An 18,384-nucleotide genomic window follows, 5' to 3' on the forward strand; every position below is an offset into this window, starting at 1 on the left:
CCAACCCTCAACATGGCGGCTCCCTCTGCGCGGAACCTCCGCTATCGGAGCGTTCCCTGTACTGCGGCACTCTCCCACCCAACACAACAACAACTGGTGGCCCAGGGGATCCCAGCTACATCGGTATATGGGGCGGGGGGAATGTTCTTAATATTTGGGGGATCCTCAGATTGCAAGGCCCTAAGCTGTAGCTTATTTATCTTATATGTAAATCCACTGCTGTCTCCATTATAGGTCCTGGTTGGGGTTGTAGAATTGAGTCATGCTCGAGGGGGGGGGGGGGGGAGCAGCGAGCATGTTGGTCCCACTTTGGTGCCTCAACATCACAATGGGACCATAAATTGCTAGAACCAGAAGAACAAATAATACATAATAAATAATAATGTGTGTGTGTGTGTGTGTGTGTGTGTGTGTGTGTGTGTGTGTGTGTGTGTGTGTGTGTGTGTGTGTGTGTGTGTGTGTGTGTGTGTGTGTGTGTGTGTGTGTGTGTGTGTGTGTGTGTGTGTGTGTGTCATTCCACAATCCAGTTTTATTGTTCTGCATGCTATATATTTAAGTAACTATCTAACACCATGAGATCTTAAACCAGAAGTGGCCAACTCCCGTCCTCAAAGGCCATCAACAGGTCTGGTTTTAAAGCGGTCCCTGCTTCAGCACAGGTGGCTCAGTCATTGACTGAGCCAACGATTGGGCTACCTGTGCTGAAGCAGGGATAGCCTGACCTTTTGGTGGCCCTTGAAGACTGGAGTTGGCCACCCCTGCCTTAAACTAACTAAGAGCCGCTGCTGGTTCATAAATATGCAATAAATCAGAAAACATACAAGTAGAAAGCTTTTAAGCTTGATCATTGTGTATTCCTAGCGTTCTCCTTTTAATGTTCAATTAACACCCCCGCTCTCGACCTATTGCAATGCATTGCTGGCCCGAATAGCATCAGTGGGGTTGCATGAAAATTAGAATTGGACTCCATTAATATTAGTTGGGGGCAGGTTAAGGGTAACATGAGCGCCCCCAAATATATATCCTAATGGGTAAGCACTACCCCTGTGTTTAAGGCAGGCTTGGTATACTATGATTGCCAGACTGGCCTTGATCATGTAATTGCCCAGGACCATTACCCCTTTGACATCTAAGTACTAAAGCAAACATGGAAGTGTGTGTTGTGGAATGCCGATCTATCTCCCCCCCCCCCCCCCCCCCCACCATGGTGTTCAGGCGTTTAGTTGCTGAGTGTGATCGCATTAGGGCCCCGGCCCCTGCGTTCAGCATTAAGTGTTTGTTCTAACAGAACTCTTTATCAGCCCCAAACACACACAGGATTTCCTCTCCTGGATTGTCCATCCCAGTCCTGATTTATACAGGAAGAGGGGCATAAAAAGCATCCCTTCGGACATTTAAAATACCACTGCTGAGGCTTTATAGCACTGTTGGGGACGGTTAAGAGACGAGCAGAGGGCACCCGCAGGCATCTTCTCCCAGCTCTGCGGGGCGGCAGGCATCACGGTGCGAGGAGTTAAAGAGCGCAGCCGGCAGAACGCGGGCACCATGGCAACGCCGTGGCTGGGAGCTCAGGATACGCACGGCACTTCAGCAGGTAATATATCATTTACTTGCATTTAAATCCATTTTATCCGGGAGTATACTGCAATGTATAATTAATGTATGTTCTCACGCCTGCGCGTGACTTGTCAACTAGCACCTCATTTTCTTTCGATTTACCTCTGCGTTTGGCGACAATGGAAACCCGTTCTTGGGTTACAGCTTAGAAACTAATAATAATTCTTAGTTACAGCTTAGAAACTAAGCTGAGGAAGGACATTCATTTGGTGCCATTAGTGGGACTTTGAGTTCACCAGAAAGCTGTTATTTAAGATCCCTACACAGGGTGTATCTCATTAGTAATCTGGATATCTGAATGCGAGCACAGGCTAGGGGCTTTTTTTTTTAGGTGCCTCTTAAACATTCCAGTTTTGAAGTGTGCAAACGCAACAAGGCATGAAAATCTGCGCCAAGTCGGGTGCGTAAGAATGTCTTAGACGCACACGTTCATAGAGGGAGATGCAATAAAATGCAGTTATAACCATGCAAGCAAAAAGTTCAGAGCAACCTAATGAAGATCTCCCAGCAACCTGTACTGTCTATACTGTACACCTGTACTGTATATACACCTGTACTATATATACACTGCAATAGCCCTGAGTATGTAAGAATATTGAAACCTCAAGATGTCACTGCTGTGCTCTTTTGCAATTTGTGTATTTTGCACTATTCATCATTGACTGTATTACTGATCATGATATTGATTACTATAGTCATCATGATATACTAGTTTCCCATTGATTTATCTATATCTGGGAGTTTTGTTGGGTACACTAGATGTTGGATGTTAATGATTTAAAAAAATGGGGCAATTATAAGTTGTTTTGTTTAATAGTTTTTAATCTTTTAATATTTGCATGGTAACCAAACACAGTGGAAGCTTTTTTTATTCTTCTTCTTTCTTCTCACTTTCCTGAAATGACTGTTTGCGGATCTAAGAATCTTCAGGTCATTTATTAATATTCATTGTTTGTCTTGTGTTCTTTCATTGTAATTATGATACCATAATTTGTCAAACAGATAAGCGGGTAGAACAATAAGTGTCCAGCAAAAATATTCAAATCTATTCCAGAGAAGCAAATGTTAATACTGTAAGGTTGATTGGAAAATGTCACATTACATTGGGAAACCTTGTGATCTTGGGCAAGTCACTTTATCTCCCTGTCCAAAACATAGATTGTAAGCTCCACGGGACAGGGACTGTGCCTGCAAAATGTCTCTGTAAAGCGCTACATAAAACTAGCAGCGCTATACAAGAACATGCTATTGTTATTATTATTTTTTTCTTCACTACATGGGAATGCTGTATTAGGAATATTTACAGTCAAAATACTAAAGATGAAAAGATACATTAGCTACATTATCTTGACGTGGATTTAAAACAATACAGTTTTAATTTTGATTATTTTACTCTTCTGTGTCTGTACCATGACGTAATTGTCTGGATGTTTAAATCAGGAACAAATCCTATTATACTTTTCATTTGGTGCATATCCCACATTTGTTAAATGTTTTCCTTTCATGATCCCCCCCAAGAATCCAATTACCAATTTACCTTTATCTGAAATACTTGACTAATTGAATCCATATACTGTGGAGTTTGCAAAATATCTAAATATAGTGTTTATAAAAAAAAGCAACAATTCCTTTAGCCGTAATCACCCTCAATGTCATTGGGGCAGTTGTAAGTGTTTTATTTACTTTTGCAGTAGGGAATATATATTGCACCAGTTAATTTAAAGTCCCCCAATTAAAGGATGGCTTAATTAGCTTGAGAAATCTGGTTCCAGCATTGAATGCAAAGAAATATACATGAAGATAATCGGTTTCCACCAATTACAATGCCGTATACCAGGGATGCCAACGCCAGTCCTCGAGGGCCACCAAAAAGGTCAGGGTTTGAGGATATCCCTGCTTCAGCACAGGTGCGGTGGTTCCGTCAATGACTGAGCCACTGATTGAGCCACCTGTGCTGAAACATGGATATCCTTAAAACCTGACCTGTTGGTGGCCTTTGAGGACTGGCGTTGGCCAGTCCTGCTCTAAACCAGTGGTACTCAACTCCAGTCCTCAAGCAACCCCCTCCCCTCCAATAGGTCAGGTTTTCAAGATATCCCTGCTTCAACATAGGTGGCTCAATCAGTCCGTGCTTCAGCACAGGTGGCTCAATCAGAGGCGCAGTCTTCGACTAAGCCTCTGAGCCACCTGTGCTGAAGCTGGGATATCCTGAAAACCTGACCTGTTGGGAGGGGGGGGGGGCTTGAGGAATGGAGTTGAGCACCCCTGCTCTATACGATAGTGTAACCCACGGGGTTAAACTAGTGGGGTTTAGGAATTCAAAACCACTTAACCTTCCTATGTTATCTGCAACCAGCCAGCCTGCAGTCCACAAGTTACAATACCAGGGTATTTCAGCAGTTTCAAGCTTGGACCCTGGAAAGGTATAAATTAAGACATTGTAACATGCTTTAGACTTAAAACTGACATTCTAAATAAAGGGAGCTACAAATATGGATAAAATAATGATCAGAATGACCGATCGCCATAGATACATTTGCATCCATGCTCTTTCTCCCAATGTAGCATGGAAGCTTTCACTTAAAGACATGTTTAACCCGTTAAATAGATTTTTACAATGCTATGGACAGTTCATACTCTTGCTCTATTAACTTTTCATTATTAGTGGTTTCAATCAGCGAGACTTTGATCTTATCTATCATTCTTTGTGCTGTATATGGAGCTGCAGATGACAACGTTATTCATCTGCAATTACGTCATTGAAAGTCGAATATTAAGTAATATTTTGCTTTGAACAATGGATCCATAATGAAGTTAATATACTTGTGTGTGTGTTTTTTTTTCCATCTAGTTACATGAAACGGGCCTGGCGCATGCAGACACTATGCAGATTCCTGGGAAGTGAAGAGGTAAGTGCATGTTATTGCAGAACAGAAACAGACATGAGGTTAGCATTATAGGTGAATGTATTTTTTTTTTTTTTTTTTTAAAGTCTGGTTATTATTAAAAAAAAAAAATGTACTGTATTCCCCTTTCATTTATCAGTGTTGGAAAAGAATGTAACTTGGTCCTATCAAACAAAGGGAAGATCTCCTTGTGAATTGTGTGTACATTACAAAGAAGTCATTGGTTATATTTCTTCATCTATATCATATGTTATATACATATATATTGTTGGTGTGTGGGTGTGTATGTGTATGTATGTACAGTATGTATGTGTGTATATATATATATATATATATATATATATATATATATATATATATATATAGATATAGATATATATATATATAGATATAGATATATATATATATATATATATATATATATATATATATATATCTATTTATATATATATATATATCTATATCTATATATATAGTTACATACAGTCATAGATGAGGTAGAAAAAAGACATGCGTCCATCAAGTTCAACCTTTGCTAAATTTAGACAACAGATACTTTATCCTATATCTATACTATACTCACTTATTGCTTGTGTGTCTGTGTGTATGTATGGATATAATATATATATATATATATACTTATAACAATATTTCCCTTATGTGCTGGGAATGTGTGTGTGTGTGTGATATATTATCCATTATAGAGATACAGAATACATTGTACATAGAGAAGGAAACCAAGTTAATGTAAAATGACTGAGGACCGCTCAGCTCATAACCCTTTGTCTCTGATCCTGGCAGTGTAATGGAATAATGCAAGGAATGGGCTTATTTGTCTTGCTCAGGCAGCTGGCTTAGGAATGTCTGGGAGCAGGAGACATTGTGTGGCCTCAAAATGTACAGCTGCAAAAAGGGTTCCCTTAAAAACCTTCATTCAACAGCTCGCATAGTATTGGTGGAAACAGCTCTTTACATATCATTAATACTCATTCAGCGTATAGATGTCCATTGCAATCATTTCTATTGACTGGACATGGAATTACAATAGCTGCTTCTATGCACAGTTTGCAGTCCTTATTTCGGACTACGATATATTCCTAACGTGTAAATGAGGCATGCAAGCACATTAACTACATGCAAGCACATTAACTACATGTAAGCACATTAACTTCATGTAAGCACATTAACTTCATGTAAGCACATTAACTTCATGTAATGCATTTCCTGCTTCGGCACTGAATGGGCATCCCACATTTGACGAGGCATTTTAGAACCTTTCAAAGATGAAGGGATTAAATAGAGATTCTCAAGCAACAATTATTTTTATTCTACTAGCATCACTAGTCCTGCTAGCATTTCCTCATCCAGTATGAAATAGGAAAAAATAAAAAAATATGTATATGGTTAAACCTGTATCTAGGTTGAATGTTCACATGTTAAAAATAATAAATACTTAATTACAGGGCATCTTTGGAATAGGATAATGGTGCACCCAGCAATGAAAGTCTGACCAAATAAATGTGTACTATTACAGGGCAGCTGAGTTGAGTTGACTTGGGTACTCAGATAATCCATATTTACAAATGACTTGAGCTTGTGCTGTGAGCTGTAAACCATAGCAGTGAAACTATTTAGGGTAATCCAAACACACACAGACACCTGTTCATCTGTTTGCTTCCAACAGAAGGTGGTTTATTTTGGATAGGAAGCACAAGAATAGGAAGCACAAGAGACAGGATTTCAACTGATTTGTGATGGATGAGACAACAATTTCAGTTTGTATGCAGGAGGGGGTTAAACAATATTATTGGGGTTTCAATGAAGTTTGATTGAATTAGTGAAAAAAATCTAACTTTGTCGAATTTTTTTTTTTTTAAATCCACTTATCTGCAATTTTTTAAAATTTTCTACAATTAAATGTTTTTTTTTTGAGAGAGTCAAAATTCAAGGGGAAAAAAGGACAGTGTACTTTTAAAAGTGACATGTGGTGAGGAGCATTTTCTTGATTTAAATAGCTGTGATATTAATAATACTGGTAATTGTGATCCTCTTCCAGAAATTCAGCAACAAGGGATATCATCTTAAAATGTCTATTGTATCATCGTCAGTAAAATGCAGGCATCTTTTACATGATGAAACAACCTTGTTAACTTTATACGGTCTTCAGAAAAATGCCTCTCATATTGCATTAACCCCTTAATTGCTCAACAGCAAATGGCTGCAGCTCCATCCAGCACTAAATGAGTCTTATTGTAAACTTGCTTGGCAGTCAATGCAGTGTCACAGAAAATACTCCTCCTGTGGGAGAGAAAAATACACGTCCTTGGGCAGTAATTAGGCTTGAGTGACTTGGCTAAGTACAGTGAGTTGATCTAAATAACCTGGGCAAACTTCTATCTACTGCATTGCTACAGCCTCTGTTGTGTGAATATGGTCGAGCCTGTGTTAACCCTTGCCGTGTTGGGGTGGGTACCACCTTCTGTATATTTTAGGTGTCTCTATTTGCCTTCCACAAAGCAGCCAGGGGAAATCTTCTTCATAAACATGTTGACATCCACAATGGGAACGAATGGATGGTATTTTATGTCCAGTTTCAGCCAAGAACTTGCATTTACAGTGTATGCAGTCTCCACTTCCAACTTTCCCAAATTGCCATAGACTTGTCCTTGAGTTCTTTCAAGAAGAAGCTTACGAAGTATGAAAGGGAGTATTGCTTCATATCACTCAGTACCTTCTAAATCCTTTTAGGAGATGTAGTCCAGCCATATAGCAGCTAGACTGTACGTTCCATCTCCCTTCTTGTGTCAAGTGATCAAGTCACTTTCAGTGAATGGGGGAAGGATGGGTGTAAATCAGGTGGAATCACATCTCTATGATGTCATCCAAAAACTGGTCCTGTGTCCAATAGGAAAAGGGGAGAGGGTGGTTTCCCTGCTGGCACGTGGGGGAGGGGATTCCCCTGGACTGTGTCACTTTCAGAGTAGTGATCAATGTATATTCCAGCTTCATGGATTAAGTGTAACCAGCACAGTCTCAAGGACATTTACCATCTAAAAAGAGTCATGATTTAAGAAAAAAAAAGCAGGAGAAATAAGTGGGAGTAATAACTTCTAGCTAGCACTTGGTGAACCAGCAACATCAAAGCAACCTTCATATATTGGTTTTAAAGTTATTCCCCTCCCTGGGATCAAAAGTGAGTAACATCCAATCAAAGAAAACCACGTTTGTGAATTTACTTTTAATATGCATGCAGCTGTCAATCTGAATATTATCTGTTGTGGAGTCACTGTCTCACACAAGCATCCACACCCTGTATGTAACCCATATTCCTATACAGTGGGCTGTAAAAGTAGAACGTTTTCCTACCTTTTGGTAATGGGCTCAGTTAAAGGTCCTGTGGCGACTGAGGATGTAGAGAACTGTTTGCAAGTATTATAACAGTAATGTCAGGAGATCCTGTTGTCTGAATATGCCTGGGATGCAAAGTCCTGACTGATCTGTTAAAGTCTCGAGTTGCTTGTTGATCGGAAAATAGTATTATGAGTTTTTTTTTTCTGTAAAACTTCAGTAATTCAGAATTCCCGGATTTTCCATAAACTTTCACCTATTTGTATAGCACTCCACCTAGTGGAACAGAAAACCGAATATATATTTTTTTTTTTGCATGTGAAAAAGCCTTATTATTGCAGAAAAGGATTTACTGTGCAAACCACGTGGCTCCTTTAATAATGCAAGTTTATCCTTTTTATATCATATTCGCCAAACATAAAATCATTTAATGAATGCATCTGCATGTCCTCCAAGCAGCAGTGACTCCTTTGGGTAAGAATGAGCTTTGAGAGCTGGTTAGATTATCCATTGTGGTCCAATACATGCAGTGCTGAAATGTAATAAAAACGCATGCTTTTTCCATGACTGCAATACTATCCCCCCCAATGCCTGTGGGATAATATACACAGATTCCTCACAAATCCAAGTCGTTTAGAAAGTCTTTAATTAGAGGTTCGGCTTGTCTGATTCCAGATGGTGAAGTTTATTTTCCTTTTCTGTGTCCCGTTTGGATGCTTGTGGATTTGAGATGTTGGAATGCTGCTATCACCTTTAATACTGTGCTTGGGTTTTATTAGTGGGGGCTGAGCAGCGGTCACCAAGTCATTATTATTGTAGAAGTAAAACGTTGTGGGTAACTGCTTAGAAAGGGATTTATGTTGCATGCCTTTGCATTGAAGCATTTTATTGTTCTTTATCCTGAACAGATGGGGAAGAAACCCGTTTCCCTGGCTGTTTTTGAAAGAGACCCTTTAACACAGGAGGGAGAAACTCCGGTTCTCAAGGGCCACCAACAGGTCTGGTTTTCACGATATCCCTTCTTCAGCACAGTTGGCTCGGCCAGTGGCACTACTGAGCCACTGTTTGTGCGGATGTCGGGATATCCTGAAAACCTTACCTGTTGGATATCCTGAAAACCTTACCTGTTGGTGGCGCTTGTGGACTGGAGTTGCCACCCCGGCTTTAACCCCATCACTACCAGAGAGTTGGGCAATGCATTGCTAGTATCTCTGGCAGCAACTAATACTGATACATGACATGCTATGCTTTGGTAAGGCACTGTTCAAAGACACACAGTCAACATTATGAGCTCAGTGACTTTACAAATCAGCACATCCTCACGTAAAGCATGATAGATATGTGTTGATCTAGGCATGGCATGATTGATATATTTTAAGAGCAGCTATAAATTCTGTGTAGATCAGGTGGTGACATGCAATGATTCCAGGTAGTCATGCCTCTGCTGCTTGGTCTGCGAGTGCTATACATTGATTCCAGTGAGAAATGTGCTAGGGGAGCGCTTTCTGCTGTTACTTGTAGCACAGAGTGAAATCTGTCATCTGCACTTAAAGCTGCAGTTCAGGCTCCCGTTTTTTTTTTTTTTTTTTAGTTTTTTTTTAACTTCAATAGTTTCATGTGGGCAATCTCTAATTACCTAAAGAACTGCATAGCTGCCGGTCAATTTGTTCTCCGTCTATTGATCGAAAAGTTTGGCCACATCTTTAAATATGGGGAATGTAAATCGTTGCTATAGGAACAAGCATGCTTGTTAAAATAGAATACAAGAAAATTGGTCTTTCAAAGTTGTTTTTTTAAACAGAAAATGCTAAAAGTATTTTTTCTTACTACAGAACTGATTTATTAAAAAAATCACACATGCAGGATATTGCATGAACTGCAGCTTTAACAGCCATGTTGAATATACTGTAATTACAAGGGGATGCAAAGCATTGGGATTACCAGGACTCTTTAAGGGATTTCATTTGTAACATCTCTTATCAAAATCCCCTTGCAATCGACTAGTGCAGGAGGTCTCAATTTCAGTCCTCAAGGTTCTCAGGATATCCCAGCTTCAGCACAGGTGGCTCAATCCATACCTGCTTCAGCACAGTAACAGTCTTTTGCTGAGCCACTGATTAAGCCAGCTCTGCTGAAACAGGGATATCCTGGAAACCCGACCTGTTGGTAGCTCTTGAGGACTGGAGTTGACTACCTCTGACCTAGTGCTTATCTGCTGCAGATAGGAACGTCCTGGTACTGATCCATTCAATGGTATGACACCCTGCAGTAGGCCCTCCCTGAATACTCGTCGGTCCGGCCTGCTTAGAAGCCTGAACCTGGATTTCCACATTTTTATGTTCGCCGTGACCTTTGCAGAAATCATTCCTGGCCTTTCTTCGCCTGCGCAGATAGCCCCAATCTGCCTGATAAAGCAGGGTAGGTAATTAAAGGAGAAAATATGTTCAGATCCATCCTAGCTTCAAATAGACAAAAGTATTATCCAGGTCAAGTTTAAAGCAGAAGCATTAGTGGCGTCTTGCTGTGCTTTAATTGGGACCATTGATCGCTACTAGTGCATGTAACGTCGCTACATTTCGTTCGTGACATTTTTATCACTCCATATTGGTAATGGTTTCCGGGCCATGAATAATCAAAGGACACTGGACTCGATTTTTGTCCTTTTATGCACCAAAATATTCATCATTGTGCCTGCTAATTGTTTATTATCCACACCTTGCTTTTGTGTATAATATATGTACCTTGGTCATGGTTTTCTTATAGTGCTTTGAGAAAACTCATATTTCTTTCTTTTTATATATATAGATAGATAGATAGATAGACGGATAGACGGATAGATAGATAGATAGATTTTAGTGCCATTCTTTGCATTGATACTTCTTCAGTTCTGCAACCGCAGAGACAACCCCCATTGTGTTACTGTCCTGATTAGATTACTGCCTTTCTCAATTATATGAGCCATACAATAAGACTTGTCTAAGATCTCAGAGGTTAACCAACTAAACGTAGCTTCTTTTAACACACAATTGTAGTTAACTAAGGTAGATCAATTGTGATATTAAGATCAATTATTCTTTGAGTAGAACGTCTCGGACTATAATTAAGAATTCCAATTGCACCCAGACTTGAAATTTCACCATTTATAAACTAAAAAGGATTAATGCTGAATATAATTTTTGGGAGGTTTACAGATACAGTAGAGCTAATGGTGGTGGCCACTTTTTGGTTTGGTATGTTGTTACTGAGCCAAAATGACATAATAACTGGCAATACTGGGTTAGAGCAAATGGTTCATAGAGCTTAGTATCCTGTTTCCCACAGTTACCATTGCCATTGAGTAGCATCTGTTATATACGGAGAGGTATTTTTATATGGCCATTGATGTAAATGATAAAGAAGCAGGAATATAAACTTTGGAGCACACTTTTAACCCGTGTGTGCCAACAGGTTTTTCAGCAGCAGGGTCACAATCGTTTTGCTCTCTGAGTTATGTGATCGGTAATGCAGCAGTCGTGTAACTCCTATTCTTTGGAGGTGGAATGGAAGGGTTGGCCGACCTCTTCCACTTCAGTGCGGCACGCCTTGGCATATGATGTAGCACACATGGGAATATGGAAGGAATGACGTGTTATATAGAAAGGACCTACTACAGTACCAGTCTGTAGCATTCAACGTGCATCATCCATAGGGCACTGGAAGTTAAAACATTTCCCCCCCTTTTTCTTCGATACTGTTGCGTGGTGCACTCACAAAAACACGATACTTGCCAACGGCGCTCATCAAAGGCGGTCCGGCATCGTAGTGGAATCCAGTAGAGTAAAGAAGTCAGCACCAAGTGGTCTTGATAAAACAATCCAAAGGATTTATTGAAGATAGATCAACGCCTTTGGCCCGCAAGTGGACCGAAACGTCGATATATCTTCAATAAATCCTTTTGGATTGTTTAATCAAGACCACTTGACTTCTTTACTCCCCTTTTTCTTCTACATTCCTAGACCTTGATATTGTTACAAAGTATTCTATAATATTCCAGGCACTGCTATTATATCTTCAGTGTAGGAACCTGCAAAATGTGGTTATGCCTTGATGTGGCTTTCAGGCTTATAACGCTTTGGCCAAATAGTTTAACATAATAACCCTTATTCATGAGATCACGATTTTATTTTAGCCTAATTGGTAGGAGCGCAGAAATCGTTCTTTTTGTTTTTCTATATGTAAGGTCTATCTTTTAACCAGCAGCAAACTTGTATAGGGGGGATTGCGGCATTATGTACAGTCTCTCACTGCTATTATACCTGAATACAATGTCACCATTGGGACAAGGTGCCATACCAGATTTCTAGAATACCAAGTGCCATTGCAAACATGGGGATGGGTGAAGGACCGAGGCTAGTTTGGGAACCAGTGAAGGGCATTTGTACAATCCTCATCTTTTTTTGTATTATAGGAAGGGGGAAAACATATATTTTGGAATGGCTCTGAACAGTGGGATATATCAGGGTGTGAGATTACTTATTGGTGTTTGCGATATTTTGGAATGAATGTCATACATTTTAGCAGAAGGTAATCTCTGCAGTGGAGTCCAACAATTCTTTGGAGGCTGCATATCGAGCTCTTTGAATGGCCAAAATACAGCCTACTGTGGGAGTTCCAGCTGGTGTGTTACTTAGCATCCATTTAGTAAGGAACCTTTCAATGATTTTAGCTTCAGGCAGTAAGCACAGTGGGAAGTGGTCATTATGGTGTATTACAGGGGTGGCTAACTCCAGTCCTCAAGGGCCACCAACAAGTCAGGTTTTAAGGATATCCCAGCTTCAGCACAGGTGGCTGTCTTTGACTGAGCCACTGATTGAGCCACCTGTGCTGAAGCTGGGATATCCTGACCTGTTGGGCGTCTTGACGACTGGAGTTGAGCACCCCTGCTGTAGACCACACCCCTGCAGCACCCCTGCTGTAGCTCATGTAAACTTAACCCATTGTCTCTTCCCCTTTGTGTTCCAGGGAGTACCTCCGAAGAGGTCCCATGCTACAAGAACGGCTCAGCGGAAAGGGCAGTGAATTTACTTTGACACAATATTTCACAGCAGGGATCCAAAGCCAGGCCAGAGATGTGGGAAATCAGCTGCCTGCTCATGGGTTGCGTCTTAATCCTTGGAGTGACTGGCACTGGGCACTTTTACCGTTCAGGGTAAGCCTCTTCTTTGTTTGCACTTCACATACTGTAGGCATACACCGCCGAGCTTTCCTGCCAGCCACAATGAGCACAGCCAGCCTCTTGTAACTGCTAGGGGGAACACACAAAGGCCAAGTCCAGCCATTCTGTTCCACGGAGACGACAAAACGGATCTGCTTTTGTGTTGAAAGACTTGATGGGACTATAGCCTGAGAATGAGACAGACTTCTGTTTTGTGCAGACATTGTCGAAAAATGGTTAAGCCTCCCACATGCAGCGCTGAGAAAAACAACCACAAGTGTAGTTGTAATGTGCTTACTGCTCTTTGCTCCCTGGGGACTGCAAAGCGTCATGCTGCAAATATGCAGCAGGCCAGGGGTGAACCAACAGGTCAGGTTTTCAAGAGGACACTGCTTCAGCACAGGTGGCTCAATCAGTGGCTCAGTCTTTGACTGAGCCACTGATTGAGCCACCTGTGCTGAAGCAGGGATATCCTGAAAACCTGACCTGTTGGTGGCCCTTGAGGACTAGAGTTGCCCACCCCTGCTGTAAACCTTAGCAGTGAAGGGGTTTTGTTGTCTGTGCATTTCTATTACTGTACAGTATAAAAAAATCTAAGTATACAGAAACACAACAATTAGTTTTCAGCCCTTAACCGCTTCTCTGCTACACAGACACATCGCAGCACAAAATGTAGCAGGGTTGAAAGGGTTAATTAGAAAAAGTTTTCAGGAATTAAAGGTGTACAGCAGAAAACGCACCGTTAAATCAAACGGCTTAATCAACATGATTAACCGAAATGGCCTGCTCCGCTAGATTTGGGTTACGTTTTTTGGGTCTCTAATTTAGTAGATAATATTACGAAATAAAGTCAAGACATTTGACAATCGCAAACGGCGATATTTATAGGGGGCAATCAAATTACGCCAAATGCACACGGCGCTGACGCCATATTTTTATTCACGCCGCAGTACCACAAAGTAATAATAATAACTTTATTTCATGTAGCGCTTTTCTCCCAATGGGACACACAGCGCGTCACAGTTACAGTACAGCGCGCGGTACGCAGCACATAGAAATGTTACAGACACAGTCCCTGCCCAGATGAGCTTACCATCTATGTGTTTGGTGCATGCGGCATAGGGAGATAAAGTGACTTGCCCAAGGTCACAAGGAGCTGCCTCATCTGGCAGTGAAGGGGTTACATTTTACAACCTGTTATTTTTTTTGGGGGGGGGGAAATAATTCTTTTACACACAATGGCTGTAAAACATTTGTTACTCATTTGCTGTCAGACCGTCTTAATGCGTATTGGGAAGGAGCGAGGCATTGATCGAGAGGAGCTGTGCTCATTGAATTACACTCGAATGTGAATAGCTACAATGTCTACACAGATATGAAAGTTGAATTCCGCTGGGAACTGGTGCACATGGCAGCGCAATCCCGTGGGAAAGATAGGGTTTCATTCTATACCGAGTTAAAACGCGTATCATTCAGATAAAGGCACCACTGGCACATTAATCTGCCTTACATATTTCAGTAATATCCAAAGTAACATGAATCCATTTCATTTATGAGAATAATTATGCACATTATGAGGTGGGAACGATGAGATTATTAGGAGAATCATATAACGTACAAAGCATTACAGAGCTGACCTTTGTAGCACTGATGACGTTAAGGGTGAATTCACTCAAAAGTAAGAAAAAATAAGATTATTCTACGTCTTATAATTACAGAATCAGTTTTCTCTCTCTCTCTCTCTCTCTCTCTCTCTCTCTCTCTCTCTCTCTCTCTCTCTCTCTGTATGTATATGTATATATATCTATATATATATATATATAGATATATATATATATATAGAAAGAAAACTGATTCTCTAATTATATATGTAAAAAATAAAATATATATATAGCCAATAAAGAATATCACTTGTGAGCACATTCACGTGTCTTAGACAGGTTTGGAACCCCGCCTTTCACCATTATCCCCAGCATACAGTGCTCCCACTGCAGCAAGGGATTCTGGGAAATGACATGTAAATGAGCACGCAATGTGTCACCTTTTGCCTGGAATATCCATTCACATGAGCCCATTTAAGCTGATGCATCGCCGTTCACACAGCTTTTAAGCACAGCATGGGATCAGCAAAGCAAGTACAAACCACTCACAGACATGTTTCAACATTGATGGGTATCATCAGTGTGAGGATTGCATGTAATTTTCCAGAATGTATATAGTTGTATGTAGATGTAGAGGTATCTGTACCGTGTTAGCCGATCTTAATAATCAAACACGAATAGACGATACTTTTATGTGGCTAACGATAGCATTTCGTTAACCACAGAACGGTATAGTCTATTCGTTTTTGATATATATATATATCAAAAAATAAATAGATGATACCGTTCTGTGGCTAACGAAATGCTTTTATTTGTGCGAGCTTTCGAGATACACCGATCTCTTCTTCCGGCGATGTTACAATGAATGAAGCAAGCAAAAGCTATACTATAAACAGTGTCTATTGGAATGTTATCTGTGCTGGTCCTTCCCCCGGTGTGGATGTGTTTTATGGCTGGAGTTGTCAAAAGGTTCCTGAAAGCAAGTGATGAAAGAGTGTGTATGTGTATCAGTGTGAATTAACATGAATGGAGAGCCCACAGTATATACAGTGCTTTACAAAAGGTGTGTGTGGAGTGGGAGTGGATATAAATGGTGTGGGTGGGTGTGGAAATGTGAGAGTTAGTAGCACAACTAAAAGTGTGTGTGGATACTATGTGGTCCCTATTGGTGTATAGGGATGGAAAAAGCACTGTATATACTGTGGGCTCTCCATTCATTTTTATTCACAGATACACACACACACTCTTTCATCACTTGCTTTTAGGAACCTTTTGACACCTCCAGCCATAAAACACATCCACACCGGGGGAAGGACCAGCACAGATAACATTCCAATAGACACTGTTTATAGTATAGCTTTTGCTTGCTTCATTCATTGTAACACCGCCGGAAGAAGAGATCAGTGTATCTCGAAAGCTCGCACAAATAAAAGCATTTTGTTAGCCACAGAACGGTATCATCTATTTATTTTTTGATTATTGAAGCTCGGCTAACACGGTACTGATACCTCTACATGTATGTATGTATATATATATAATTATGCATTATAATGATTACAAATGAGTTCACAGTTTAGCATTTCTATGGCACGGTCTTGTTTCCTTCTCTCCGGCTTCTTCTTTATTGATTGACAAAGCCAGCAGGGCAGTATAGAATATCGGAGCGGCATGGATAGATGCAGAGCTGCGCTATACTGTAGGAGGCTGAAACTGACACATCCTGTCTGACAGGCACTAATTCCGTCTGTGCTGAGTGCTTTTTGCTTTCTATACAAAGCAGCTTATTAGAAATGACATGACAGATTGGAGGTGAAAAGGGATTTTTATTAGAAATGCTGGGTTGACCACGGCTATGATTGGATGCAGCTTTACAGGGACTTATATGTGGTCTTTAGGGCACGATGTTACGTGGTTCAATGGGAAAGCAGGGTCAGCTTCAGGTCTCATCTCGTCTTTCCCATTCCGAATGTTTGATGTAGTGTCAGTTTTCATTGGACCTAGAAAGCGATGTGCACCGACAGCGTCACACATGATTATCCTATAGTTTGCTATACTAAAGACATAACACACCAATAGTTCCTATAAGACATTGAACAGTCCCACGTGTGTAGGTGTCTAACCATGCATCCTCTTTAAATCAACTTGGTTTCAGCAGCCACATACTTTAACAATGCGCCCACATCAAATCCCAGTGACCCAAGTCATCACCAACGGTGGTTCTGCGCCAGTGTAATAGAATAGTTCTTACATCAGCGGGACGCCGTTCCAGTCTACGAGATCACAGGCGCAAACATTGTGCGAGGTTGTCTTCCAATGAATGAGACTGCATAGGTCGCAGGCAAAATTGAAATATTAGGTTTGAAGGATAGCATATTTGCAGCTATTTTTAGAATACTCGCATCATTAGCACAGAGAGAAGAAGGACCACTTTGCATTTTAATTTCAGAGTAGCTACCCAATTCATCCTCAAACCAATGGGGAGGTGTGTACAGGAAGGTAAAGGTAGAAACCAGCAAAAACGAGACCAAAATCACAAGTCTAAGTACAGTACCACCTTAATTGGTTATATACCCAGTATCTTTGAGTGCATATTTTTAGGTGGTACTTAGACCTGCTCCAGTACAGTACCTGTGATTTCGGTCTTAGTTTTGAAGTACTTGTATCAATGTCTTATTTAACAAATGAATGATGTTGTACTCACAATCCTCCCAGTGTCTTCACCTTTCATGCTACACAACACTTACTGTATATTGTAAAGGGGCTGTTGACAAATAATGGAATACCCCTACATTATACTGTATTTTAAAGTAACTGAACGCAGCCCATTATACATTGCACGTTGTGGTAAGATTTACTTTACAATAATATTTATCTGTGTCGCCAATGACATTAAGTCTTGCTGCATCTGTATAAAACCGCACAAAAATCCAGTAGGATTTTAATCGGGCCGCAGGAAGGGGATTCTCTGTGAGCTCCTCTTTGACATTTAGAAAGCGGAAACCTTTTGTAAATGTTTAACAGTGAATATGCGTGAAATAAAAACGTCGGGAGCGGTTCCTGCTTTTGGTAGGAGTATAAATGTTGCACGTTTTATGATCCCGTTGGGATGACACTGCCCTTCTGTTTTAAGCCGTAGGATATGCCCAGCCATTGGACAAACTGGAACAGTGCCCCTCACAGAATCCTTTGTTCAACCTGTTTACAAGCCCGTTATGACCTTGTGCGAAGGTCACCGACTCTGCAGTACGTACAGGTTAGAATTTATGCATCTTTGTGGGGAGTCTGTAATATTAGAGGAGGGAAGGGGTAATATTATTTTTTTATGAAGCTCTTTAGCTGGGAGGAGTATCAGACCCTCCAACATTCTGCACATACAAATAGGTACCACTAGGGTTCTTCTACTCGTGCTGCATGAAGGTACGTCCAATCAATGCTTATCGAAGTCCCCTAGCCTATGCAGCTCCGCACACGCAGAACCCTTTCTGGTTTATAGCTACAGCTGGTCATACAGGACACACAACATGCTTCATAGGTAGAGCTGAATAGTGTATGTAGTACAATGGCAGGAGAAGTTCTTGAAGTGTCTTAGAGAGAACAGGGGTGCAATAAAGCATTCTCTTTTGACCCCTTAAATGTTGTGCCATCACTGGCAGCCTACAGGGCTAGGGGTGCATTATCAACATTACATAAGTTGCTGATCAAGAGTGCATAGCATTTC

General features: G+C 40.7%; 1 protein-coding gene across 3 annotated transcripts in view; it reads left to right on the forward strand.

The window, feature by feature from the left end:
- The first annotated feature begins 1,392 nt into the window (after positions 1 to 1,392).
- EGFL7 (EGF like domain multiple 7) overlaps positions 1,393 to 18,384 on the forward strand; it is a 28,888-nt gene continuing 11,896 nt past the window's right edge. Inside the window, exons 1-4 of one of the 3 annotated variants that reach the window (XM_075578906.1) lie at positions 1,393 to 1,594; positions 4,469 to 4,526; positions 12,873 to 13,059; positions 17,797 to 17,919. In XM_075578906.1, the coding sequence (XP_075435021.1) occupies positions 12,980 to 13,059; positions 17,797 to 17,919 (203 nt within the window). In that variant the 5' untranslated portion in view covers positions 1,393 to 1,594; positions 4,469 to 4,526; positions 12,873 to 12,979. Of the gene's footprint in view, positions 1,595 to 3,934; positions 4,041 to 4,468; positions 4,527 to 7,529; positions 7,717 to 12,872; positions 13,060 to 17,796; positions 17,920 to 18,384 lie in introns of those variants that run through there. The other 2 variants (XM_075578907.1, XM_075578908.1) reach the window with 2 other exon arrangements.

Source organism: Ascaphus truei, chromosome 21 (genome assembly GCF_040206685.1).
Source record: "Ascaphus truei isolate aAscTru1 chromosome 21, aAscTru1.hap1, whole genome shotgun sequence".
Lineage (NCBI taxonomy): Eukaryota > Metazoa > Chordata > Amphibia > Anura > Ascaphidae > Ascaphus > Ascaphus truei.